Source organism: Chrysemys picta, chromosome 5 (assembly GCF_011386835.1).
Source record: "Chrysemys picta bellii isolate R12L10 chromosome 5, ASM1138683v2, whole genome shotgun sequence".
NCBI lineage: Eukaryota > Metazoa > Chordata > Testudines > Emydidae > Chrysemys > Chrysemys picta.
This window is the reverse complement of record NC_088795.1, coordinates 37199738-37227254: the sequence shown is the minus strand read 5'-3', so window position 1 is coordinate 37227254 and position 27517 is coordinate 37199738. Positions and strand designations below refer to the sequence as shown.

The 27517-nt window shown below is 38.1% G+C and overlaps 1 protein-coding gene and 1 long non-coding RNA gene across 30 annotated transcripts in view; one reads left to right on the top strand and one right to left on the bottom strand.

Moving 5' to 3' along the window:
* The window catches only part of CAMK2D (calcium/calmodulin dependent protein kinase II delta), a 274191-nt gene that overhangs the window by 199543 nt on the left and 47131 nt on the right, over positions 1-27517 (top strand). For 6 of the 29 annotated variants that reach the window (XM_042842363.2, XM_042842364.2, XM_065596273.1 and 3 more), the window contains 4 exons: positions 507-590; positions 1469-1511; positions 6514-6551; positions 17631-17679. In XM_042842363.2, coding sequence (XP_042698297.1) covers positions 507-590; positions 1469-1511; positions 6514-6551; positions 17631-17679 — 214 coding nt within the window. Of the gene's footprint in view, positions 1-506; positions 591-1468; positions 1512-6513; positions 6552-7986; positions 8020-12929; positions 12990-14891; positions 14934-17630; positions 17680-27517 lie in introns of all 29 variants that reach the window. The other 23 variants (XM_005290327.5, XM_008169648.4, XM_042842367.2 and 20 more) reach the window with 9 other exon arrangements.
* Positions 7915-27047, bottom strand: LOC103306188 (uncharacterized). The gene is made up of 3 exons (XR_508934.4): positions 26917-27047; positions 20247-20349; positions 7915-8050 (listed from the first exon to the last, which is right to left on the bottom strand). It is a non-coding gene; the product is annotated as an uncharacterized LOC103306188 (long non-coding RNA).

The window sequence follows — 27517 nt, the reverse complement described above, 5'->3', positions numbered from 1 at the left end:
TGAGTTTCAGGGGAAATAAGGAGGATGTTGAATATTTCCTTTTTACACATTTCATGTTCCTGTGCATCACACAGTACTTCTAATGTTAAATAAAATTCCATTTCTTTTTTTAAAAGAGAATTTTACAGGACACCACAATTCAGGATGCTATTACTGATTTTTTATTTTTATAATTCTATATGGCCAAAATGGTTTGTTTTTAGTCAGTCTCTACACAGGTGTAAACCCCACTGATTTAAGTTGGAGTTTTTCATAGGTAAGGACTGAGTACAAACTGAGTCTCCAGTTTTGCATCAGGTTCCATTGGCATGGATCCCTGCACCCAGGCAAAATCTTGGAGACTTCACTGGGGCATTGAGGTTTGCTTGAGGAGATACCAGTGAAGGATAGGAGCTTAAGACTTAAGAATTTGGCCCATGCAGGTTATGATATGCTTGTTCTCCAATAAATACAACATTACTCATATATTTGTGTGTATTGAATATTGTTCTTTTCTTCTTCCTCAGCAACGTTCTACTGTGGCCTCTATGATGCATAGGCAGGAGACTGTAGATTGCTTGAAGAAATTCAATGCAAGAAGAAAACTAAAGGTAAGAAAGAAAATTTCTTCAGGGACATTTTAGCAGCAGGTAATTTTTGAAGGGTAAAAGGATAAATAGACATATATTCCATGTAGAGGATAACCATTCCTTAAAGGGATTTTATGGTGAATATTAACTATCTTGTGAACACTTAAAACAAAGGTATATAATCAAACATCAGGCTTCGATCTTTAAATAAGTACAGCCATGTGAACTGTGCTGCAGTGCTTAATAAACAACATAAGGTTGAGCTCTGCATGCATTTCCAGCAGCATTTTTACTGCTTTTAAGACGCAATTAATATAAATATAATCTACATACCCCTCTGGAATCAGGACGATAGTGATCACCCTCCATTTTAAAATCACAGGCATTTCTCCCTTTAGATAAAGGAAAACCTCCCTTAGTTGATTGTGGTAGTGTACTTTCTATACTCTTTGCAGGCCAGCCACTAGTGGACAACATTACATACATATGTGTATATATATACACACACAGAATAAGTATGTTGAATACAACTCATCCCAGTTGAACACAGCTCATCCCAAGCAACTAAAGTAAGAGTCTGGGTTCTGTTCCCAGTGTCATATGTGTGCAATTTAATTGATGACAAATATCCCTATGTGTGCACATACATTTGTGGCAAGACTTGTTCTGACAGCTTAGTAACTATTCAGGGATATTATGATAGCTTTAAGAATAAGCTACAGTTTCTCCATTCCCAATGTACTGCACCTTATGCCAAATAATGCGTGGAAAATCTATCATTCCAGAGTTGACTTAGATATTCAAGTGATTTATGATTAAGCACATTTGCCTTTTTAGTCTATTCATGCTCAGAGCTGTGCATAAATAATGCTAATTTGAGTTAACATATGTGTACACAGGGGGCCATTTTGACAACTATGCTGGCTACCAGAAATTTCTCAGGTACGTTTATTGAGCTCCAAATCCTTATGTTCTTTACATTTTGGTATCTGCTTAATGCAACCAGGCTCTAATTAGAATTAGTTTAGTACAGTCAAGGTCTTTGCTACTGTGGAGTATGTAAAGTATAGTGTATAAAAGTTATTTCTTTTTTGCAATGATCAGAGCAGAAATTACTCACTGCTGTAGATTAAACTAAAGGGTCATAATGAGCCTTTTGAAAGGTACTGGTGGTAGTTGTAATAATTTGATGCCTGTTTGTTTCCCTTATTGTGAAGGGGGAGGGTTTTTTCGTTCTTATTTGTAGAATCCTATCAAAGAGCTTAGAAAATATTCCAGGTAGGAAGAGAAAAATTGCAAATGCTAAGGATAAATGGCAAATTGAAATATGGTCAAAGAATAATATTTTAAAAGTTAAATTACATAGTAGAAGAGGGATTGAATATGCAAAACTAAAATACATTTCTAAACTTTACAGACATAAGTTTTATGTTATCTTATATAAAAAGCAACCTTATAGCACATATTTTACTACTTTTCTAGTAATATATCAAATCAAGTTTACTTCTTATACCATTCCTATTTGTTTGGGTTTCTTAATACTAATAAACACAAGAAAGTTCTTCACTCTTTTACCTCTGTCTCATTCTCGAGCATCATATTATAGCAACATAAGAGTACTTTCTGCATATGAAATAATAGTTGTACTTTTGGCTGAATATACTCTCAGGTGCAGGTGTTTATAGTAATCAAACTCTAATGCTGAAGACCAAGGTGTTTATTAGCCCAGGACACAGTTATAATTATGTCTTAAATAGGAACACCCTTAAAATATTGTGTTATGCTTAAATTTATAGTTACAGATTTAAAGTTTTCAATGAAAGAGAAAAGAAAAAATACCAAAAATAAAATAGCTATAAATTTCTGAAAGGGAAATTTGTAAAAGTGTTAAAGCCTTTCTTTCCCTTCATTCCTCCGATTGCCTAAAATTCTCTGCCTTCTCGTTTTCTTCTCCCCGACCATCTACTCCCCTCCCTGCTGATTAGCCAGAATCTTGTCCCCCAAATAGCTGTGATATATTTTTGTTTATATTGTGTTTCCATTCTTATTTGGAAGGAAGGAGCTGGGAATCTCCCAATGTAAACCTCAATATTTGAGAATTATTCTGGCCACCTTTATCCTAACCAGACATGGATAATGCATATAAAACACCCACAAACAGGAGTGCAGGCAATTGAATAATTTAGGGTGAATTCTGCAGTAACTTTGCAACATCCTGTTTCTGTCTGAGGTAATTCTGTTGCAATATATTTAATAGATAAAAATGCTATAGTGCATTGAGCATGTTTTGAAGAATAATAAGCATCAAAGCATCCAAAAATAAACAAGCTACAGCAGGATGCAAGTGAGACCAATTGGTCCAATCTGCTTGGTGCTTGGAATACAGTGCCCTTCTTTGTTAGGTTCCCCTATTTAATATACAGCTGTAACATGTAAAACCATCTTTAGGGATTGTAAATTATATTTGGTTAAGGTTTAATGAATTGCCAGTAACTTTCAATTTCCTTTAAGAGTTGAACAGAAATGCTGTAGTCTAAGACTGAGTATCTTGTCAAAAATGGATTATCTTAAAATATAAAGCATGTGTATCATTTCTAATCATTCTCCATAATCATTGTTTCACATACATCATATGTAAGGTCTAACACCTCTCTGAAGAACAGGAATGTCATAGTCCTTTGAAAATATTATTTCAGAATGTCTTGGCATGGTGATCAAAGACTTTTTCATCCATCATTTCAGTGGTTAATTTAAGACATACCTGCACTTGAGATGATATTTTAGTTTTTGAGTTATTTATTCATTGAATTTCATTGAAAGCATGCTTTTTAAGGTTATTTGTCCATAACAATGTGTTTATAAAAGTGTTTTATTTTTTCCTTTTCTTTCTTCCTTTTATGTGGAATGTGTGTTTCTTGTGAGGTAAGACCCTCAGCAACTGAAAGAAACATCTTTTTTGTACCTCCTAAGCAAAATTGCCATCTGCCCTGAACCACACTAATCTCTGCATGTTTTCACAATTCCATTTCTTCTCAGTTTGCTTTCTGGCTTATTAGCAGTGCCTTAGGATTTATTTATAACAATTGCTTTTTAGTTGTGGGAAATCAGCATGGTCAAATTTTTCATTGTTAGCTTACTTTAGAATATGCTTTGCTACTGCAGTTTTTGATTCACATACAGTGTCCTTGCATACACAAAATGCTTTTAAATAGTATTAGAATTATATCACAAGCCAACAAAAAAGGCAAAAGATTCATAGCTAAAGCTGGTGCTAACACTTCTTTAAATAGTTGTGTGTGGTTATTGCAGTATGCAAAGTACAGGATATATACTATGCTTGTTCTGGGCATGAAGCTCCTGTTAATGTACAGGACTGAAGTATAGATTATGTCCCATAATATTAAATATCACATACCAGTCCCATACAAGAAACATTTCAAGGGACACATCCCCTTACATGCTAGCAATCCTACAGGCACAATGGGAGGAGTAATGGCTGTTACAACTTTCATTGTGACTCTTTTGTTGTTTTGTTTTCTTTAATTTTTTATTTTAAAAAATTGTTTCCAAAACATGTAAAAGATTTTAAACATAAAACATAACATCGGAAGGATGTAATTCATATTATGACAAGCAACTTGTGAGAATTATTTTTTTTCAATAAGTGGTGGGGGTTTTTTTAGTTCTATGAGTATAAAATAACCTGTGAAGCCAATAAACTTTTAATTTTCTTTTCTTTCCTGTAGCTTGAAAATAGCTATTTTTTGCTAAATTAGTTTAAGACTTTGATGCTCTTCCTATCTGATTAATTGTACAGAGATAGAGCCCAAAACCCAATCAAGAATCAAGGCCCATTGTGTTAGGTGCTGAACCTACATTTAACAAAAATGCAGTCTTTAGTCCAAAGAGTTTAAAGGAAAACAGCAGCATATATTAAATATAACACATGCTTTTCACATATAAAAATATTCTGCATTACTCTTCCTTAGCACAGGTGGAGATACTTTGTGTCAACTTTAGCTTGAAATAAATTTTTATGAATGAAATTTTTCTGCTCCTGAAAAATAGGGGTTTATGATGGGCAGCAGTGACACCATCTTAACGGTGATCTGAGTGGATCTGCTATCCTAACTGATAAAGTGATTTTGAGGAGTTTTACTAAATTATAGAAGATAACCTTAACTTCAGCTCTAGTTAAAGTTCCAATAGAGATTTGTTCTTTTCTGCACAGTTTCTATGGTTATATAGTCCATCATGTCTACAGTAGAACCACAATAATATGAGCACTTGACCCAGACACAGCAGGTGAATAATACATGGACACAGAAATGTAGATGAAGCAGAAGCTTTATCTTCATTAACTTAACCAAGAGAAATGGTGGTACCCCAGCAAACTGGCTGAAACTAGACTAATGCAGTTCCCAACAGAATAAGCCCTCCTTCCGCCAGTCAAATGAAGGGGCCTTTCTCAAATGTCTGTGCTCCCTACTATCCTCCTTCATGTTCAGGATAAGTAATGCTTCAAGCTGTGCAAGACAGTGAAGCCAACACCAAGAGTCAAGTCCAAAGTCTTCCAAACCCTCCATTTCTTTGCACTTTTGTCCTCAGCAACTGCCTCTCTGTGTAACAAGGAGAAATGGCTGCAAACTCCCCTTTAAAAATTTGTGAACAAATGGCAGCCCAATGGCTTACCCACAGCCACTTAGTCATCTTATGTCACCACCAGCTATAACAGCATGGACAAGACCTCTGCAGCCTTCAGTTCTTCTTCTGTTCCTCATCCTGGGTATCCTGCTATGTGAAGAGGGCACCAGGAGCTGGTCACCTGTCTCCAGAAGTAGTACTAAATACTCCAAATCAAAGGAACAGGGAGTCAGTAATGTGTCTTTGCGTCCACTGAACTAGGTGGACGACTACAGGCTGGAGTTCACGGCCATTTCCAATCTCTATATTCCCCTCCACTCTACCATAACCCTACATAGATCACAGGCTACCCCTAGGAGTCAAGGCCCTCTAGGGTCTCTCTCCCCTGGGTTGGCTTGGCCACAGCCCCAGTGCCAACTAGCAAGGTGGGCATTTGTATCTATCACAAAAAAGCTAATCTCTCCCCATTTCTGAGCAAAAAATGTAATAGTAAAATGCTATCATTTTTACAAAATACAGTGGAATCACAATTAGCCAATCTGACTGCGACCGAGGCCAGACTGGATAACCAAAAATCTAGATGAACTGGGGAATAGCTGGCAGGGCTCCAGCTGTGATCCCTGGGCAGCGGGGCTCCGACTGTCAGCACGACAGGCAGGAGCCCCAGGGCTGCCAGCCCAAGTCCTGCCACTGTCAGTGCCCGGCAACTGGTGGTTCAGTTAATACAGAGAGCAGCATAATAGAGGCTCAGTTAAATGGGGTTCTACTGTATTCTACAATGTATTTCCTAGGAGTACATATTCACTCATAAATAAAGCAAAACAGTAAATAACTGCCACATTTTGTGATTTGTTATTCTTGATATTTTTGGCTGTGACCCTGCAAGCATTTACCTATGTGAATAATTCAGTTGAATTCAATGCATCTACTCATACAGTTAGAGTTATATGCGTAAGCCTTTGCTAATTCACGGCTTTTGTGTGCTTGCTTATACGCTAATGCACACGTTTTAGAAACTTATAGTAGGACTCTCAATGTGAAATAATGAGGTTCTATTGGATATGGCAGTGTTTAGTGCCTAATGCAGCTCGGTGTAGATCTTGACAAAATCAAGGTAGCAAATCTAAGAAAAGTGGTACTGCAGTCTTATGTCCAGTAGTTTGGAATTTGTAAATATTCCGTTTCCTAAATGTAAAGCAGCAGAGGGAGGAACTAAAAACAGAAAGTGCTTGCTTTGCTTCAGACCTGATGGACTTTATTGATAACCTGCTGACATTGAATTTATTCTGTCATTTTACAGCAGCAAAAAGTTTACTGAAAAAACCTGATGGAGTCAAGGTAAGTTAAACAAATGCACCAAACTATACATCTCATTCAGCCTTCTTTTCCTTGTACCATTCCAACTTCTATTGACTTTGCGATTGGAAATAACTACATCTCGTCTTCATAGTTGTGTTAAGAAATGGTTCTCACTGTATATTTGAAGAAGGTGAAGTTAGTTTAACCTCAAAATAATGTGTCAGAAAAGAAGTAGCTGAAAAACTGTACCATGTTTTAAATAAGGTTAGGAAAAATGCTGATAAGGGAATATTTTCCTTGCTTTTTAATAAAGGGTAATCCTGTCATTAGTGACTCACTGTATTTTTAGCTGCTTAATAGAAATGAGACTTTGGTCGTGGGTGTTAGCTTGATGGAACGTCAGAAGCTTACTGGTAGATTGGGCCACACATGAGGTACATTCTACCAGGTGTACTTGGCAGAAGTCCGGGGGTTTAAGATCTCAGTGAATAAGCTCATCCTGACTAATAGACCTTGATAAGAATGGGAACATTTTGGCAACTTTCATAGATGATTTAGAGTTCCTATTTTCATATTGCCAGGTCCTCGGGAGGAGAGATGCTTCACAAATGAATGTTATAGACAGATACTTTGAAAAATAGCCAGGAAACAAATCTCTGAGCATTGAAAAATGTTTTATTTCTTTTTCTCAGAGAATTCCTGAAGACTAAATAAAGCACCCCAGCTTTCCTTCTCTTCTTAGTTCTGCCTCATTTCTCAGGAGTGTGTCTTTGACCTGAATTTTAGTTTTCTGCTTAAACTTCCTTTTCTTTAACAGAGTGCTACTTACTTAAATACTCCATTCACAGCAGATTTGTCCTTTACGCACTTACACACACACATTCTCTCACACTTAAAAATGTTAAGGCTCTTAAAATGAATTCAGTATACTCTAACCCGAATGTTACCCAAAGTCAAATAATGGGCATCTTAGAGAGGATGAAGAAGCATATCTTTCTGTATGATTAGGTCATTGCAATACAGATTCCTTAACACGTCTTTGTGGAATGCAGGAATTTCATGTGCTCCAGTTAGGCTAGTATTTTTATAAATACCATTCTTCCTACAGGTTTATAATGGCATCTGCTGTATCTCCATTTTGATAGCAATGTTGCTGAGAATTATCCTCAATGGTTTGCTAATATTACACTTGTTGGGATCTGATACTTATGATTTTCAGGACATTTCAGTTTTTTACCATTTTCCTGCAAAGTTATGTGAAGCAAGGGGGGAAATGTTTACCTGAGTGGGAGTCTTTGTTTTCAGCATTTTTCTCATGTAGAAACTTCCCCCCACAAAAAAAGTATTTCCTTCTCTACCGCAGCTTAGGCTGTCTTTTTGAAAACAAAAATATACTGTACTCCATGCATTGATACTTTCAATCCAACCAGTCACATTTTCTTCTTTTCCTTTTCTCTCTGACTGGTCAATTCAGAAAAGGAAGTCCAGTTCGAGTGTTCAAATGATGGTGAGGATCTTTATCTGCCAGATTTTTCCTCCTGTGAAACATTCACACTTAGAAATCAAATAATTGCATTTAATTTGTTAACATAACTTGAGAAGCTACAAGACCTTTAACATGAAAACTTGTGACTTCAAAGCCAAGAAGTGCTATATGCCATCTGTAATGAATTGTTCCACAATTCTTAAAGCAAGATTTTTAGCTATAGAAATATAAATACAAAAAAGTAGATGTAACATTGGCCAATGCAGCTGTCTTTTGTACACTAAAAAAAAAGTATTTGTTTACACAGTCTTCCATTAATTTTTTAATCTCCTTGTATTAAAAACTAATAACATTAAAATAATAAATGGATAGTAATAAGTGTAATGGAGACATTACCCTCTGTGTAGTTATTTACATAGAAACTTAAAAAAAAATTACAAATTGCAATACTTGGGAAATTGCTAGAGCTTTTACTCATATAGTATGCATACGGTTCAACATCAGGAATCCATTAAGAGACACATCTCTACCCCTGCTGCCCCTTCTGTAAAAAAAATGTATATAAATAAATAAAATCACTGCCAGAGCCACTTTTATTGATTCCAGCTTTAACTGAGCACATATCCAGTATTTAGGGCATTTTAAGGTGATTTTCAAAACCCTGCTTTGTATATTTTTATTGTCCCTTGAAATCAAATGGAAGGATTGTTGTTTATTTTCTTTTTGGGGATGTTGTACTTTTAGTATCAAATTATAAGGTTTTTCTAAGTGTCTTAGTGTCATTTGACTCACATCAGAATGTCAAGCTACAAGCATAGGCCACAGCAGACATGCCGCCTTCCTTCCCTTCTCCAGACCCCCAGCCAACCCACTTCTTAGTCCAGAGCCTCATCCCAAGACCTCCTCAACCTCTAACTCAGATCCCCCATCTTGAGAACCAATACATAGACTCCCTTCCCCCAGCACCAGGGTCCCCAGGCAGGCAGTGACCATCCTCCTGCTTAACTGGCATTGATTCTGAATTCTGGGATGATGGTGGTGATCCTTGCGAGGCAGCTTACTCAACGGTAACATTTCACCATGCCTCTGTACTGCTGATCCAGGTAGAAGGGAGCAAATGTTCCACTTCCTCCAACTGGTCCCTCTGCCACGGGCAAGCAGACCTCCCCTTGAAAAGCAGAAAATACCTGTCGGGTACATGGCCTATATCATCATCTAGCTGGATACAATGTTTCATGCAAGAGAACAGTTCATTTTAATACAAAAATACAGGCCATTTACCAGATAGGGTGGGATATTTTCAGCATCCCAAACACACTGCGTGCCAGCTCTTACAGTCTGCTGAAACACCACATAGAATGCTTGGAGCAGTGGTTCTCAAAGCTGGTCCGCCACTTGTTCAGGGAAAGTCCCTGGCGGGCCAGGCCAGTTTGTTTATCTGCCGCATCCGCAGGTTCGGCTGATCACGGCTCCCACTGGCCGCGGTTCGCCGCTCCAGGCCAATGGGGGCTGCGGGACGCGGCGCAGGCCAAGGGATGTGCTGACCACCCTTCCTGCAGCCCCCATTGGCCTGGAGCGGCGAACCGCAGCCAGTGGGAGCCGCGATCAGCTGAACCCTTGGACGCGGCAGATAAACAAACTGGCCCGGCCCGCCAGGGGCTTTCCCTGAACAAGCGGCGGACCGGCTTTGAGAACCACTGGCTTGGAGGATTTAGATCCCGAGACACAGTTTTATACAATTTTTTTAAAAATATATAAAAACCATTAATACATAGGATTGTATGGCCCTGCCCAACTGTTTGCTCTGAGAGAAAGAGAGAGAGAGAGAGAGGGTTGCTATAAAGTTAAAAGGTGTTTTTTGGCAACCACAATTTTAGTAAAAAAAAAAGTTTTCCTTCCTGACAACTAGAAGTACACCAATTTAGAATAATTTTCCATAATCACTTAATCATTTGGTATGAAAATGCTGAATTTCTTTTTTAATAGTTTCCCCTTTCTGTTAAAATAAATGCAATAACGATGATTTAAAATATTTAAAACCTACCATTTTTCTTTAAGTTTGTTAGTGTTTAGCCAAGCTGTGCTCACACTGACGAAATAACTTGACTATGCAATATATTCTCTCTTTTTCATTTGTACTAATGTAAATTCTGTATTCGTGATGTACCATGAATAGGCTTGAATATATATTCTTCAGTTCTCAATGGTAGTGGAATGAATGTTGTTGTTTACTTTTTATAGGATTTTGACCAGGGGAGTATGGGCTCAATCCTGCTCTCCTTACTCAGGCAAAATTCTCTCTGAAATTTGGTTATCCTTTGTCTGTTATGTGTTCCATGACAAGCGCTTCTATGGCGTGTTATTTGATTTCTGATGTTGCTGATTAGAACTGTATGAAGTCTGTTGAAACTTTCATTCCCTCCCTCGTATATGCTTTGTATATGTCCATTTCTTCTTTCTTTTGCTCTTTGATTACTTCTCTCTTGATGGCCAAACTGTCAATGAATATTCATTTTTGGTTGTACAACTTGGGAGAGTGATTTTCTCTTGTTACAAGAGAAAAAGAATATGATTGTCCATGGTTGTGTGTACTGTTGTTATTCCATAATGTATGTAGTCTTAATTAAAAAAACAACAACAACATTTCCTTGAATTCAGTGGGTTTTTTTCCCTGAGTAAGGAATGCAGGTAGTAACATTTTCTATCATTAATTGTTCCTTACTAAACCCCTGTAAGGTAGTTAAGTGCAGGCCAAGATTGTCCCTAATGTAGAGACACTGCCCTGCTTGGCATGTGTCTTTCAGTATCTTAGAGGATAAATCGAACTCCAGTGCAAGCCCATTTTGCACTAGAGCAATGTGTCTGTATTAGGGATTTCCATCTTAACTACATGGATGTAGTTACAGAAGAACAGAGTTCCCTAGTCTAGACATGTCCTAACTAAGACATTGGCTATGTTTCAGATTTGCTCTGATTCCAGCAACTGATGGGCAGCCACCAGTGCAAACACCTCAGGTGAAATCCTGGCACAATTAAAATCAATGCTTCAGCAGCTTCCGTTGATTTCAGAGGGGTCATGATTTCACCCCTAGGGCACATTTGCCCAAATAAAGCTTACTCGGCAGCTTTATCAGTCTGTACTAGGGATTGCACTAGTACACAGGTAGAATTGGGGGAAATCTGAAGTGTAGACATGGCCTAAATATCATTATCCCCATCTCACAAAGAGGTTAAGTGATTTACCTAAGGCCATGGAGGGACTGATGAGCTGAAATTAGAACTCAGAAATTGTTGGCTCTCAGCCCAGTGCTCGAACCATTAGTCTAGGGGTAGGCCAATATATGTCATTACACTCGCTGGTAAATATTATTCAAGTCTTCCAACATTTTGGATTTCCTAAAGACTTTTATATAAGAAAAATATTCCCCAACAGCCTGACTGACACAGAGGGCTTGACTTTTGGTTTTTAAATGTGGTAGTTAATTTTACTTTAATATTGACAAAATGTCCATCAGTGAAAGAAGAGAAGTCTGGATTTGCATTATTGTATTTCTTTCCCATTTAATGTTTACATTTTCAGTACCAGAGTACTGACACAGTGGAGCCGTAGAGATTCTATACCTGACAGTTAGAAATGATGCCAACCCTGTATGCGGATAGCCTACCTTACATTTTGCTGCTTTGACCTGCTGCTCTTATAAGTAGAACTGGTCAAAAATATTTTTAAAAAATCCTAGTAATTTTAATTGAAAAGAGTTTGACAGCAACGGAATCCAACAAGCTTTAGTTATAATTGAAACCAGCTTTCCAGTTGGTATTAAAACTTTATTTGGGGCTTGGATTTTTAAAATCTCTCCAGTTTTGCAACCACTTTGATATTTACCTACCTGATTGTACAGGTGCAGTTATGGAAGGTGGGTTTTAAAAATGGGTATAAGAATCTGAGAAATTTAAATTAATTGCTAAGTCTTGCTTGGAGAGAGAGAGAGAGAGAATAATTTTTTGAAACAAATAAAAGCCCAATCCTTCAAAGACTTATATGTTTTGAAGTCATTAAGACTACTCCCATATATAACTGTTTGCAGGATCAGGGCCAAAAATAGTAGTGTTGAGAAGCTACAGTACAGGAAGTTATACTCTTAATTTAGGCTCTGTGGTCTGAAAGGCCAATGTACAGTAAACAAAAGGTATTACTGCAGCCACAAACAGATTGGAAGATGATAGTATTGAGGTTTTTAAAAACAAGCAAATTAGTTTTTCATATAATGAAAATGAAACATGTATGTTTTTCATTTGAAATACTAAATACTTAATTGAAAAAAATCTCAAAGTTAATATACCTGTACATATTCTGACCTCAATGACACCCATATAAATCTGGAGTTACCAATTTCCGTGGAGTAACTCCAGATTTATATGGGTGTAAATGACACCTACATTTGAACCACTGAAGATTCCTTCCTTGGAAAACAAAATGACATTTAACCTAGTAACACTCTCCTAGAAATAAAGTGAAATGATAGTATATTACTTAACACTGTTGCATGATCGTAAATTGGTGAATAAATCACAATGGAAATATAGGCATTTTCTTTCTAAAAGCCATATTAATTGTGAATTCCTATTACCTGGTTATAGCCACTATTAAGAAATTCTTCATTCATTTAAGTGTCAGAGCTGAAACTGCGTATGCTCTATATAGAACTTCCTTGAGCAAGTCCAAAATACTGTCACTAGCGTCTTTGGGAGAAGCTATAGCCAGTTATCAAATCTGTGGTCAGTGTTCTTTTCAAGTTCGTAAGTTGACCTTTCTGTGACTCTTTATTTCCCTATCTATATCTGTATATAGATATTCTATATAGAGAGATATAGATATGCTAGCTACCAAGAATTCTAAGGCTTGTCTATTTCTATTTTCTGCATACCTACAGATAAACAACAAAACCAACGTGGTAACCAGCCCCAAAGAAAATATTCCTACCCCGGCGCTGGTATACCTGGAATCTTCCTTTTCACCCTATCTTTAAGTTCTTTACTGTTTTTTGTTTTTTTTTTCCTTTTTTTTTTTTTTGCTTTTATTCTTTGTTTTCTAAAAATTTGGAACAATTTTTCTCTTTCTTGTTGTTTGTACTTTTTGTTTTCTTTTTGTGAGGAAGTCCATTGTGAAGCAACATGTTTATAAATAGAAAACATGACACGAAAGCTGGACATGGTAGTGTGGTAGCATTAGTAGCGATAGTTTAACTTTTTGCATGCAGTGTAAGAAAGTGAATAGAATGCGCTTGATGTTGCCCTTAGCTCTTCACCTGATGGTTGTTTCAGTGCTTTTAAATGCTGACTTATTTTTTAAATTGTACCTATTATCTTTTCTTTTGCCTTAATGCAAGTTTTGACATCAGGAGAGCTAACAGGATTATTGCTAGGCAACAACAACATAGACCTTATTCAGATTTTCATTCCCCCATTCTCTGACAACACAGCAGGACTTTGCAAGGCTTCACTTACTGGGATCAAGAGGCACCTTAGTCCTATAAAGCTTTTTGTATAGTGCCACTTTAAATATGCAGTAGGCATTACTCAATAATAAGTTCTGCTGGGAGAATATTACTAAACAGTAGGACAGCGTACATGAATATTCTACGTCACAATCTTGCTTCTGTTAGTAAGTCACATTTCTTAGGCTTGGTCTACACTACCCCCTTAATTCGAACTAAGGTACGCAACTTCAGCTACGTGAATAACGTAGCTGAAGTCGAAGTACCTTAGTTCGAACTTACCTTGGTCCACACTCGGCAGGCAGGCTCCCCCGTCGACTCCGCGGTACTCCTCTCGCCGAGCTGGAGTACCGCAGTCGACGGCGAGCACTTCCGGGTTCGACTTATCGCGTCCAGACTAGACGCGATAAGTCGAACCCAGAAGTTCGATTGCCAGCCGCCGAACTAGCGGGTAAGTGTAGCCAAGGCCTCAAGAATATGCTATGGAGGAAGGCTTACGAACACACATGCTACTATTTAATTACCGAAATTTAAGCAGTATTACTTCTCATGTACTTTGGTACATAGCTCTGAAGAAATGCTTCTGCTCTTTAATATAAACATAAGGACAAATTCTGCCCATAGATTTGTATGTGCAGCTCCCATGGAAGCCTGCATTAAGTCAAGTCATTTCAGAGCAGTAGTTTACAGGTTTTATGGTATATACCTGAGTCCTCAACTCCATCAGGTATTCCCAGACCTCCGAGAGTGCATTAAAAAGTTACAATTGCTGCAGCTTGTTCCTGTGCCAGCTAACTGGCATTTTAAGGGAAGCAAGAGGGGAGTTAAACTTTGAAATGGCATCAAGAACTTCCATCATAGTTGGTATCTCCGCTGTTCAAATGGGCAACAGACTGGATATAACCCCTGTACTTCCAAACACTGTTTGTGTTTAGAGGTACCCAAATCTTTCTGAATCTGCTCAGCCCATCTTTATTTTGATTTGTGTTCATTTTTGCTTTATTAATAAGCATACACTATTTTTTAAATTAAAATAGTTCACCATTTTTGAGCTAAAGCAGGGTCAGGCAAAAAGGGACAATGTATCTGATATGAGACATTGTGAAACACAGTGCCTCTTCAGCTGCCTCTCCAGAGCTTCAAAGCCCTGTGTGTGTGTTGATCATGAATAAGGTCTTTGCATGCCGCTGCAGTAGGTAAGGTAGCCTACCTTGCTAGCTTGTCAGTCAAGGAATCTTTATTAGAAACATTGTTTCATCTTTTGTCAGCAGTTAACATTTGCTTTAGCTCTTGTCACTGTTTAGCACTTGTCTGCTGGCTCTTCTCGCGCTCCCTCACACTAATGTGAATGTATTTACCAATGAGAACTGTTTTTCTCTTTATTTTGTTCTCACTCAGGAGCCCCAAACTACAGTAATCCACAACCCTGATGGAAATAAGGTATTCAGAAAGAATCAGCTCCATCTTGCTTTTCCAAAGTGCACATTTCATCCACTATTCTAAGCCAGAATGTGCCCATTACCCGGAGCTTAGTAAGGAAAATCTCATTCCTGGATCTGTTGCACCTGGTGCCTCTTGGGCCTAATTCATCTGTGGCTTGTTCTCGCTGAATGCTTTCTTCCTAGCTGCTGGCTCCCTCAGCTCCTGTGGATGTCTGTAGGCGATGAGAGCGCCCAGCACCCTGAGGAACCAGGTCCATGGTGTGTTGTACATCTCTTGCTTCAGGCAAGAACTTTAAGTTCTCAAAAAAACAAAGGAACATTGTGTTCAGAAGAGAGTATAGTGAGGTTATTTTTAAGACTTGTGTATGAAGCTTTCACTAAAGATGAAGGCATATTTTGAACCGTTTCCATCTGCTGTTTCTCAGCATGCTTATGCATCATACTGTGACATGTCTTCTGCATGGAACTTTTGACTTACTCCATAACATCATCTTGCAGTTTCAAAAGAAGCTAACACTTGAAGTGGCAAGAAGCTCTTTTGAATTCATAAATCTTGATTTGATGCATTTTTCTCATTGATTTTTTTCTGTGTGCTGTGATGGTTGTGTTTGGTATCTGGTTTCTATAACGTTTGGTAATTTTTTCTCCCTGCATGGACTTGAAAAGGGTTAGGGAATATTGTCATTTGTGATACATGTTCCTAGTTTTCATATGCAGATTTCACTTATTTAAACAGATTTAAATGGGTATGCTGAGAATTTTAAAGTTCCCAAAGGATTGTTGTCACATTTATCTAGTGTAATTACTTGTGATCGCTCAACACTGTATTTGCAAATGTTTGAGTCTTAGTGGAAAATATCAGAGGCAGGCATTTCACAAGCATGGAAAAAGTGTTAACTGTGCATATTTGTAGTCGTATCTCTTCTTCGTTTGATTATTTATTTTATACTTTGTGGGTAAGAATAAGTTGTGATGCTCATTTCACTCCTGTACCAACTACTCTCTGCACCCCTGGTCCATATTTCATCTCCCATGTTTTATTAATAGGTAGTGTACCGCCATCATTTTAATTTTAGTCAAATCTTTACTAAAGCTCAGCAAAGGGAAACAAAAAACCAAAACACTGGAGCTCTTTGGCATGACTACATCTACTTGACTTTATTATATATTCATAGCAATTTAGATATTTTATATCCCAAAAAGTCATAACATGGACAGGAAAACCACTTATGGGGAAAGTTACTATTAAATTTCATTATCTGCAAAAACAAATATTTTAGCATGACAACTGGAGTGGATGCTTCCATATTACTGGCACATCTCTCGTGTGAGCTTGTGCATGATGTTTCCTGCTTGTGTGTGTGTGTGTGTGTGTGTGTGGTTTTTATTTTCTTCTAGATACTATATATGATAGAGCATGGTATGTCCATTGTGTGGAGTGAATAGTCTAACACCATTCACAATAGGAAAAGCATGATGGTTTATTTAGCTTGGTTTGTATGTGTGGATTGATTAGTGTAGTTTGTTTATTGATGCATATAATTTTGTTCTTTTACATTTGAATAATGCATTAACCATTCTGAAACTTTTCTTTGACTTGTCATTGTGAAATCATAGTAGACAAAAGGACACTGTTAGGTGTTTTGTGATTTTTCATTTAATTAATTAATGTGTATAGTAACTCTTTGGAAGCTTGAAACAAATCTTATTTTTTTCCCTTCTGTCTCAGAAGTAAACTGGCTATGAGTATTTCGCTGCTGGCTTTTACTTTTTTTATTTGCAACAAAGCATTTATTTTTAAAAATCATAAAGATAGATCTTCTACAAAAAAAATTAGGAGAAAAAGAGTAAGTCACATTTTTTGCCTACTAGCTTTGACAGTGTCCTTTTAAGTGTGCTCCCTAATTTTTCACATTTCTAATATCTTATAAAAATTGTGATAAGTAGCCTTGCCTTTTAACACTGCAAAGATTTCAATACAACTGTCTGATGGACAAGTCATTCCTTTGTGTGGCTGGTTGGTTAAAGAATATTTCTTCAAAGATATCTTAGATGATCTAGGAGCATTGTTGTGGGCCTTTCCAGTAACTTGCTCTCTCTTTCAAAATTTTTGGTACAAGGAGAATATAAAAATGCAATCATGGATTTGACCCAATTCTTATTGAAATAAATGGGAGTCTTTCAGTTTATTGCATCAGTTCTTATATCAGCAGAAGAATTACTGTAAATTGTGAAATGCAGCATTCTTCTTACTTTATACTTAAAAGCTCAAATGGAATGACTTATTTTACACAGTTGATATTCACTAAGCTTAAAATGGCAAGTTCTAATATTTGACTGACGTAATTCATATAACAGTTCAGACATACTCTGTCTAATAGAAAGTTAAAAAAAAATTAACCCATTTTTATGAAGATATTTTTATATTTCCCCGTACATCCATGGACATTCAAAAACTGGACAGCCAGAAATACGTTTAATAAAAATGTTCCCATTTGAAATGGATGAAAATTATTGACATTTAGTTTCAGGTACAAACATCTCAATCCCTGTGGCCATTTGTTTGTGAATTACATCCACATAGCCTGCTTCAAGGCTTTGCATGATCTGTACAATACCAAGTGTAATTTTCATAGGTGCATGAATAATATGCTAGGTCACTTTATGCATTTCACTTATATTTACTTCTCAACAGGAGTCAACAGAAAGTTCCAATACGACTATTGAAGATGAAGATGTGAAAGGTATGATTAACAGTTGGAAAGGCAAAATCATGGCTACATGCATATATTTCAGTAGGTTTTATTAACTTTTGTTAATATGTCAGATGGAGGGAGTTCCTAAATAATCCAAGGAGAACATACTATTATTTTTGAAAATCATGTTCATTGCTGAAGTTCTATATGTTAAGTTCTGACTTTGATAGTTTAACTTTTACATGTACCATCTCTGTAGCATTTTGGAATAAGGAAGTTTCTCATTTAAAATTATAGTTATGGCAGTAGTAAGTGTAGATTTAAAAACTAATGACATTTAATATTATTTTAAATTTCATTTTGTATATGGTATTTTGAATTTTTTTTTTGTTTGCTTGCTTTAATTCATGTGTTTTTAATGCATTTTTTCAGATCAACATTTATAAAACATTTCTGTTCAGATGCCAGTGGTTTTTTGTGCTTCTCTTGTATTCTGGCCCTATAATTGTCTTAACTTCAGTCACTTTTTTCTTTTCTTTTCAATTTTCTGCACAATAACCTTCTTAATTTTGTAATCTTTTTGGTTATTTTTTTAGTTTTTTTTTTCTTTTTTGAATTCTTTTCTGTGACATTATTCATTCTTATTTTAATAACATTTTGTGGGTTTAAAACCAGTATATTCAGCTTGTGTGTTATATGTTTCATACAAGACATTGGTTTTTAGTTTTAAGTATAAAATTTTAGCTATAGTGGATCCACAAAACAGAGACAGGAATAAGAAGGGACATGATGAAAAATAAGAGGGGAAGTGGTAAGAAAAAGAGGGATTTCTCAGTTAATTAACCGTTAGAGCAGGGGTAGGCAACCTATGGCACTCAGACTGCCCAGGTCCGGGGGTCCCTGCATTTTAATTTAATTTTAAATGAAGCTTCTTAAACATTTTAAAAACCTTATTTATTTTACATACAACAATAGTTTAGTTATATATTATAGACTTATAGAAAGAGACCGTCCAAAAACGTTAAAATGTATTACTGGCACACAAAACCTTAAATTAGAGTGAATAAATGAAGACTCGGCACACCACTTCTGAAAGGTTGCCGACCCCTGCATTAGAGTGTTGGGCTGGTTTTGCTCTGTACTATACTAGAAGTGTTATGTTTGTGGGTGTCACTATTAAAGTGTTTATTAGCAGAAATATGCATTAAAATATAGATTAAAAGATGCTGGAGTTTTCAATAGCTTCAAGACTGTGAGAGAACATTTTAGAATATGAAACAAATTCAGTGGATGCAGTTGCTCAAATCATGTTTGGTAAACTGTTGTTTTATTTCTGGATAGTGGAGCATGCAATGTCCTTGTCTGATAAAGTAACTGGTGTTGCCAGAGTAAGGGACTGATAATGTAATGCTTTAGGACTCATGAGTATCTCCAAGTCAGAAATGTAATAAGAAATACAAGATAAAATAATTCTTTCATAAACAATGGAGTGTCCTACTATCTGGTATTCAAATGAACATCAGTAAACCTGGTGATATCCTACATATTGTCTATTTTAGACAGAGTTCTTTTGCTTAATGAGGTATATAGCTTCTGTTTCACTTTTATTTTGTGTGCTATAAAATTTTATCCCAGGGTCAAGTAACAATGTTCTCCTGCTAAGCAGTGTTGTATGGTTTGGTATATTATCACTTCAACAGGATCATTCATCTCAAACAATAGATAGAAATACCTATGTAGGCTCCAGAGAAAAACTTAGTTATAAAAAAAGAGGATGATGACAGGTCCATCAGTGCCCAGTCCCTGAAATATTGTGGAATTGATGGAATGAAGTGTAGCAACCTGATACTAACAGATAATCCCAGCTCCATGCCCCATACGGAAGGGGGAACATAAACATAAGGTGCCTGTCCATATAACCTGGGGTAAGTTTCCTCCACTATCCAAATGGTACTGATTAACTAAGTAACTTTCTTTCCTTTCTTATGTGCTTTGAGCAATGAAGTAGTGAACAATGTTGATGTTTAAAGTATTATTGGAGTTAGCTCCCACTGAAAGGAATGAGGCAGTTCACACTTCAGAGTGGTTGTTTCATGCTCCCTGCAAACGCGGGAAGACAATTGGTTAAGCTCATCTTCATGTACTGAAGGTTTTCTGTTGAAATGTAATAGCTAGACACATTTTTCCCCCAATGAAAGCTGATCCTCTGGAGAAAAATGGGAGGACTGTCTGCTGCCTACCTTTCTGGCTAATCCTTCATGCCTTTCTCCCCCCCACACACCCCCAAGGGGAGTGTGCTCCACCCTTTGGGAAAAACTTTTATATGGATTCAAAACACACCTACCTTAAAAATGTAATTGGAACTATCCAGCATTCACCGCTACCTGAATATATTAGGCTGAACTCAGTGCTGTGCAAAGCAGATGGAACTATCCAAGCTTAAGGATGCTTCTTGTCTAACCCTTTAGAACGTCCTGTTTACTTCCCCTTCCTATCACCAACACTCAATTCACACAAAATAGCATTCCAACATTTCTAAGTAAATCCCAGGGAACATGTGTGGTGCTATTATATAACTACTCCTCTACAAGTCCCATGAAATATATGACACTTACCTGATGACTCCAAGGTATTTTGGTCCCTGCAAGTTCATGTGACTGTGATCTCACCAGCCCAGTTCCTCTCAAACAGGTATTACCGAAAACCTCATCAGAAGGCCTAATAAACAAATGGGTAATGAAGCAGTCAAACCTTTATTTAATTTTTCCTTTTATTTAAGTAAAAGGCTATCAGAAAAACACCCAGCACAGTGTGCGATCACACCTTTTGCAGCACAATCTCATTATTAATAATATTTTTGTTCCCGATTACTGAGCAAAAGAATAATGGGAAAACTATTTTTAAACAGCCAGTTAATCTTGACATTTCAAAGTCAGGCACTGGAGATGATCACAATTAAATAGCTCTATGTAACTTTGTGCAAATTCAAAAATAAGCCAGTTTGCAAGCTTTCATCCACATATTAATGTAGCTAAATATTTCACATTCTCTGCTTTGAAAGACAGCTAAACAAATTTCTCTGAAAAATACTGGTTAGTTCCAACAAACCGTGTATTGCTTTTTCTTCCAAAGCAGCAGAGGCTCGGAAAGTGAGATTTAGAATTTCTTCCCGAATTTAATTGAAATTTAATTTAATGAAATTTAATTTTGGAAAGTATTGTCATTTGCAGTAAGGTAAGTTTGGGGTGTTTTTGTTTGTTTTTTGATCCATGATAGACTGTTGGTGCAGTTCCTTTGACTCCCCATTAAGATCAAAAATGAAAAAATTTGGAAAATATTTAAAACACTGTGGCAATATAAATGCTTCCATTATTACCTGCAGGTGCTTTGGATCCATTTATTGTAGTCATTTACGGTGTAAATGAGCCATTAGATGTGTTTAGGGTTGTAAACCTTTCAGGGCAGGGATTTTCTCTACTGTGTTTGTACAGCAATCAACACAATAGGGCTCCAATCCCAATTGGAGCTTTTGGATGCTACTGTAGTATAAATATTTACTATTAATATAGTGTGGGTGGAGGGAAATAAATTATCCAGAATTAACCACAGATGCTGTAGAAGCTCAAAATCATATTCATAATTATACGCTGCTCTGTTAGCTCCACTGAACAAGTTGACACTTGAAGAGACCTTTTCAGACTCAAAATGTGCACATTAAAATGCAGTTCATTTTGCTCTTTGCCTGTGTTCAACACTTCATTGACTTTCGTTTTGCTGTGCACTATTCATGGGGATGTCACAAGAAGGCAGTAGACACGTCCCCCAGAGGCCTGGATAATACTCACATGAGTTCCTTCTTCACCTAGGCTCACCTTCCTTCTTTACTTGCTGCTCAAATTCCTTAATTGATGATTCCAGGACAACTGCATCCCAAAAATGTGGCACAGGGCAAAGGTCATAGCATTCCAAAACCAGGAGAAGCATTGGAAGATTTTAAGAGCTATTGACCCATTTCTCTCCGTTGTGTTACATATAAGCTTATGATTCTGAGAGAGACTGATTCTGATGCACATCAGTGAGGTTATCAAGCCACAACTGCCCTTTGTTCAGGCTGACTTCAGACAAGGAGAATGTAAGGCAAACCCGTAGACAGACCAGGGCTGTTCACTCAGCTACAAAGACTCACCCCTCCAGCAGAGCCTTCAGTGACTCATCTCAAAGGCATGCTGGGGCAACTCAACTACACCAACTTATCCCTCAAAGCAGAGCCTGCAATGACTCATCACTCAGGCATGCCTATCCCTGAGCAGGGCTGAGGTCAAATTACCCCCCAGGCACAGGTATTGCCCTAACTTGCAGTGAGAGTGAATGCCTACACTGTCGACGTTACAGCGCGGCTGCGGCAGCACTGTGACATGGGCAGTGTAGACAAACTTTATTGCCAAGGGAGAACTCTCCCGGCAATTTAAAAAAAAAAACAACCCACCCTGAACAAGCGGTGGTAGCTTTATCACCGAGAGCCGGGCTCCCGGCGATAAAGCGCCGTCTATACTGGCGCTTTTCAGTGCTAAAACTTTTGTCCCTCAGGAGTGTTTTTTCACACCCCTGAACGACTAAAGTTTTAGCGTTGAAAGTAGCAGTATAGACACAGCCTTAATCTGTTCAACATCACTACTCAGCTAGGAACTCTCCTGCTGCCTCGCAGTATTACAGGTGCCCTAAGGGTTGAGCTTGCCTTCAATCCTATCCCTGTTTCTGCCCCAGCCTTGCCCAAGCCTTGTTCCAGCCCACTTCAGACTTGTCTGTACCTTATTCCAACCTTGCTCCAGCCCTGTTTCTGACCCACTCCAGCCCTGCACCTGCCTTCTCCCCCCTAGACCATTGGACTGACTCCAGCCCTGCTTTGACCTACATCCGGACTCCGACTATAATCCTGATTTGGCTTATATATGGACTCTGACCCCAGTTCTTATCCATGGCCCGTCCCTGGATTCTGGTTTAACACTGCCCTCAGCTGGTCCTGACTCTGCCTCCAGCTTTGACTCTTGGTACCCGTCCTCAACCACTACTCCAACCACCAGGCCTGACTGCCTAGAACCTAGAGCCTGACAGATGGTGCACCTAAGATCACCTAACACAAGATATTGAACATGCCTTTGTGCCATTCTGGCAGGCTTGTCAGCTGCATTCAACACTGTCTAGTATGTGGGGCTGACCACTAAGTTTCTGCAGACTATTTCCTGTAAGCCTATGGTGTGGTTCATCATGGAAATAACAAAATGGAGCTTCATCTTGCAAGCTGGAGACCATCATTTGGCTTTGGAGTCTTCGTAATGCGCTCCTGCAAGGATCCATTCTAGTGCCTCTCCTTGTCAACATATATACTTATGACCTACCAACATGCGTAGTAATCTACAAAATATCTAAGAGTGATTCAGCAGGGACATGAACGCTCTGGCTACTTAGCTTCATCAGTGGAGACTTGCATTAAATGAGTCTTAAGAAGGTGGCTGCAACCTTCCATCTGAATAATTGCCTGGCCAATCGGCCCCTTACAGTTTGTGTTGAGGATCGTTCACTCCCTTTCCAGCCAGAGGTCACTAACTTAAGAGTCAAATTGGACCTTGGCCTAACATACCAGTCTCATTTAGAACATTTAAAGTAAAAGTTTACTTCCTGCACTGCCTTGATCCAGAGGCTAGCAGGAACCTCCTGGAAGCCGAGGCAAATGTTCTATTCACCTCATTCCCGGGCTGGTATTCTCGCATCAGTAGAGTAGTATGCAACAATTTGGGACAGAAGTTGGCATATGCATCTCATTGATTCGGAGATGAACACAACCACACATCATTAGTGGTCGTCTCTGCTGTACTTTAACATCTGATTTATATGTGGTGGCACATATAGCTCCCATAAAACTGTGGAGGATTATGAGGAATGAAAACAACCCGCTGAATACAAATCTGACAACAGGTGCAAATAAGCAACCCATACTTCCTATCAGAAGATCTACCCACTTCCAAAGAAAACACCTACACGTGTGTCAGGGTTCCCTCCCCACTCTGAATTCTGGGGTACAGATGTGGGGACCCGTATGAAAGACCCCCTAAGCTTATATTTCACCAGCTTAGGTTAACAACTTCCCCAAGGCACAAATTCCTTGTCCTTGGACGGTATCGCTGCCACCACCAAGTGAGTTAGATAAAGGTTCAGGAAAATGATCACGTGGAGTTCCTGTTTCCCCAAAATATCCCCCCAAGTCCCTTCATCCCCTTTCCTGGGGAAACTTGAGAGTAATATACCAACCAAATAGGTAGACAAGGTGAGCACAGACCAGACCCTTGGGTTTTTAGGACACTAAAAACAAATCAGGTTCTTAAAAACAGAACTTTATTATAAAGAAAAAAGTAAAAGAAGCACCTCTGTAAAATCAGGATGGAAGATAATTTTACAGGGTAGTAAGAGTTAAAACACAAAAGATTCCCCTCTAGGCAAAACTTTAGAGTTGCAAAAACCAGGAATAAACCTCCCTCTTAGCATAGGGAAAATGTCTCATGCTGCCAGCCCAGTGCCAATCTCAAATGAACAATGGCACATTAGGGCCAACTGCTGTTTCTTCGTAGAGTGGCAGCTACTCTGGAACAGAAGGGCAGGCGTGCTGGCAAACTTCGACCCTGAGTTACATCTACTTATTTGCGACCTTGGATGTAAATCATGGACTAGTCTTAACAGACTGCTGAGAGGAAAAGGCAGAGTGGCTGCCACAATGCAGAAATTTGGTTTAGCCCAATCCTCAGAGCGTGTCTGTGGTATAGTGTTTTAGCCCAATCTTCACCACCATTGTGTGGTAGGGATGCAGATGGTCTCACACATGGTGGAGAAGAACACAGTTAGAAGATTGGAGGATGAACATCATACTACCCTTGATGCAGTAGTCAGAGATGGCTGAACAATCTAATTATCGACTTGTAATGCAGAATAAAGAAGTTCCTTTTGCCCTGTTATTTTAGAAACCAGTATAGCTACAGAAAATTCCCAATTGTACAGTTTTGCTTAGTGTGTCACTGTCCACTTGAAAATAAAGAAGAGGCCTAAATGAAGTACTGTAGTTAGATTTTGTTTTTATACTCTCACTGTTTCCAAAAGAAAGAAATCCCTGAAAAACGTTGTTGGGTTAATACAGGTAACACAAGTTGGTCATCACATGACATTAAGTGTGAATAAAAAACAAAGTCCCATGTTTTTTCTACGTAGGTCTTGGGGTGTTTCAGATGTCTGTAGCACACAGAACAAGTGTATGAGGGCATGGTAGCTATGTAGGGAAGAGCTGCAGAAGAAAGGGCAGTATGTAAAAAGGTCATAAAAATACTCTTGAACTTCAGCAGAAGGCATGTTCAAAAAAGGAAAATTCTCAGTTCCATGATGTCACTCATCAAATTGTTCTCCTGGCCCATGTAGTTTTATTGTTTTTGCTTCAGTCATGATAAAAAATATTTGCAGAGACTATGGGAATTATAGTGGATACTCCAGTAGGAGATATTTTAGAAAGCCAAAATTAACACTTAATTTTGGAATAGGTTAAATCCATTTTCTTGAAGTGTGGTTTGATTCTGTAAAAAGTATATTATGGAGTCCCCATTTTTCATTTCTCATTTACTTCCATGCCAAATATGTATGCAATGTTGTTATAGCTGTGTTGGTCACAGGATATTAGAGAGACAAGGTGGCTCTCTAATATCCACCTTGCCTCTCTAATACCAAATATGTTCATTTTACAAGTAAAAAATTTTTTTTCTAACTCTCAGCCTTGCGAAATGAATCGTAGGCCTGAAAATCAAGGTTGGTTATTTTCTTCTCAAGCAACATCACCAGTAAGAAAATTATCTCATCGATGGTGCTTGTGGAACCTTATTGCCTTCAAGAAGACAATGAGATCCCCTAAGTATAACTTGTTAGCGCTAGAACTGGAACTTAGAAAACAATTGTGCTGATTATTTGTCAGAAGGAATATAATCGTCTCTCCCAGCTGAATCAGTAGCTCACTCTTTCTTAGCTGTGTTGACTTTGCAGGTAAAACACAGGGAACAAAGTACTAAGAAGTTGTTAGTCATTGAAGGCAACAGATACAATTCTGTATGCACATGGAGCAGATGTAAAACCTAACAAGATGTGCCTTTTTCACATAACGACTTTTCAGACTACAATGAGATTCCAAAAATGCAGATGACTTGATACTAGCTGTAGCAGTAAATGGGATCTTGGGAGCTTTGTTACAGTTAACCCCTCACTTGTCAAGGGAGTGATAGTCCTAATCAAAACCAGGGCAAATGTCCTCAGAGTTTCACTGAATACTAGATTGTGACTGTAAAGCCACAACCACTCAGTAGGAGAGGCAGGGATGTGCATTGCCCTAGCATGAGGCGTTATAGACTTTTTTGAGTACCCATGGGAGGGTGACCCCTCCTACTATCTTGGAAAGGTTTCATCATGTGTACTCCTTACGCCTGCTCAGCAGTGTTAACACTGCCTATTGTTCTCTCCACTCCCTTTTCCACTACATCTGGAGAGACTGGAACCGCTCAAGAGGTTCATAGGGCTTACGCTGGCCCTCTGCACTTGGGTAAATTTTTGCACTCATTGTACGAGGGGTGGGGAGCAGATTTCCTGTGCTCTCTTCCCCTCAGGTTCACACACATGCATAGCTAATTACAATCTAATTGTAGATTATGCTTTGTAGTAGTATATGATCTAGAACTAACTTTAATTAAGTCACTGATGTTGCCTTCTGTTCTCAAAATTTTAGTGTGTGATTTACCTTGACTTGAGCATGCTTCAGGTATATTGGCAACCAGTAACTTCTCAGTTTAAATAACAGCATAATGATAATGATTTCAGTTAATGGAAAGCAATAGCTTGAAGAACAATTAAGTTTATCTGCAATTGATGTGAAGAAAAATAGTTGCAGTGTAATTTATTTTATTCGTAATATCCTCCTTCAAACCATTCTGTGTAGTTTAGCAACTAACCTCATTAATTATATAATTTAATTATAGCTGAGCCTCTGCACTATTAGAGATAATGCCATGTTGATGATTAGAGATAATACCATATAATATGCCCATATTTTCTTGGGTTTATAATTTAACTATAAAAGTTTGTTGGAAACTTAGCTCATCCAGGAATGCAGTTATAAGAGAACGTAAATAAAAAATGTTTTGCTTAAGATTGTTTATTTGATTGTTTAATATCAAAATTAGCAAAGGTTTATATACCCTTTATACTCACTGTTTCCTGATATGAAGGATAATAACAATACATGTCTGAGTTAGAAGAGAGAGTGGTCCTGCTCCTGGTTCTGCTACGGAGCAGTTAACAAATGCAATAGAAACTAAACATTGTAGGGCAGAGCAGCAAGGGCTTGATAGCTGTTTATTTTCTAAGCTGTCCTGTCCTTGGAATGGTCTCCATTGCTCCTGATCCCATAGAAGTCATCTGTGTCCTGGTTAAATTAAAGAGAAAAGTGGAAAATTGGCTGAAGGACATAAGAGAACTCCTGTTAATGACCTTAATTACAAAAGTGTTATCAGGAGTCACGAAGCAGTCTTCTCAAGGGAGAACAATAAAGATCTGAAACACCTCAATAATGCTGCTGTGTTGTACAGCCTACACAAAGTCTAGTCAATACCATTAGGTGGAGAGAGCACAAGATGACTGTGCCTACAGATAGTGGCAGGCCCATTTGCTATTCCTGAGGTCCCCTGCCCAGAGTGTGGAGTCTCCTCCCTCCTTGCACCCTTGCAGGTGTAATCACCACATAGTGGGCAGGAAGGAGGTGAGTGTGCAGGGAGAGTGGAAGCTGTACCTGTGAAGAGACAAGCTCCTCTGC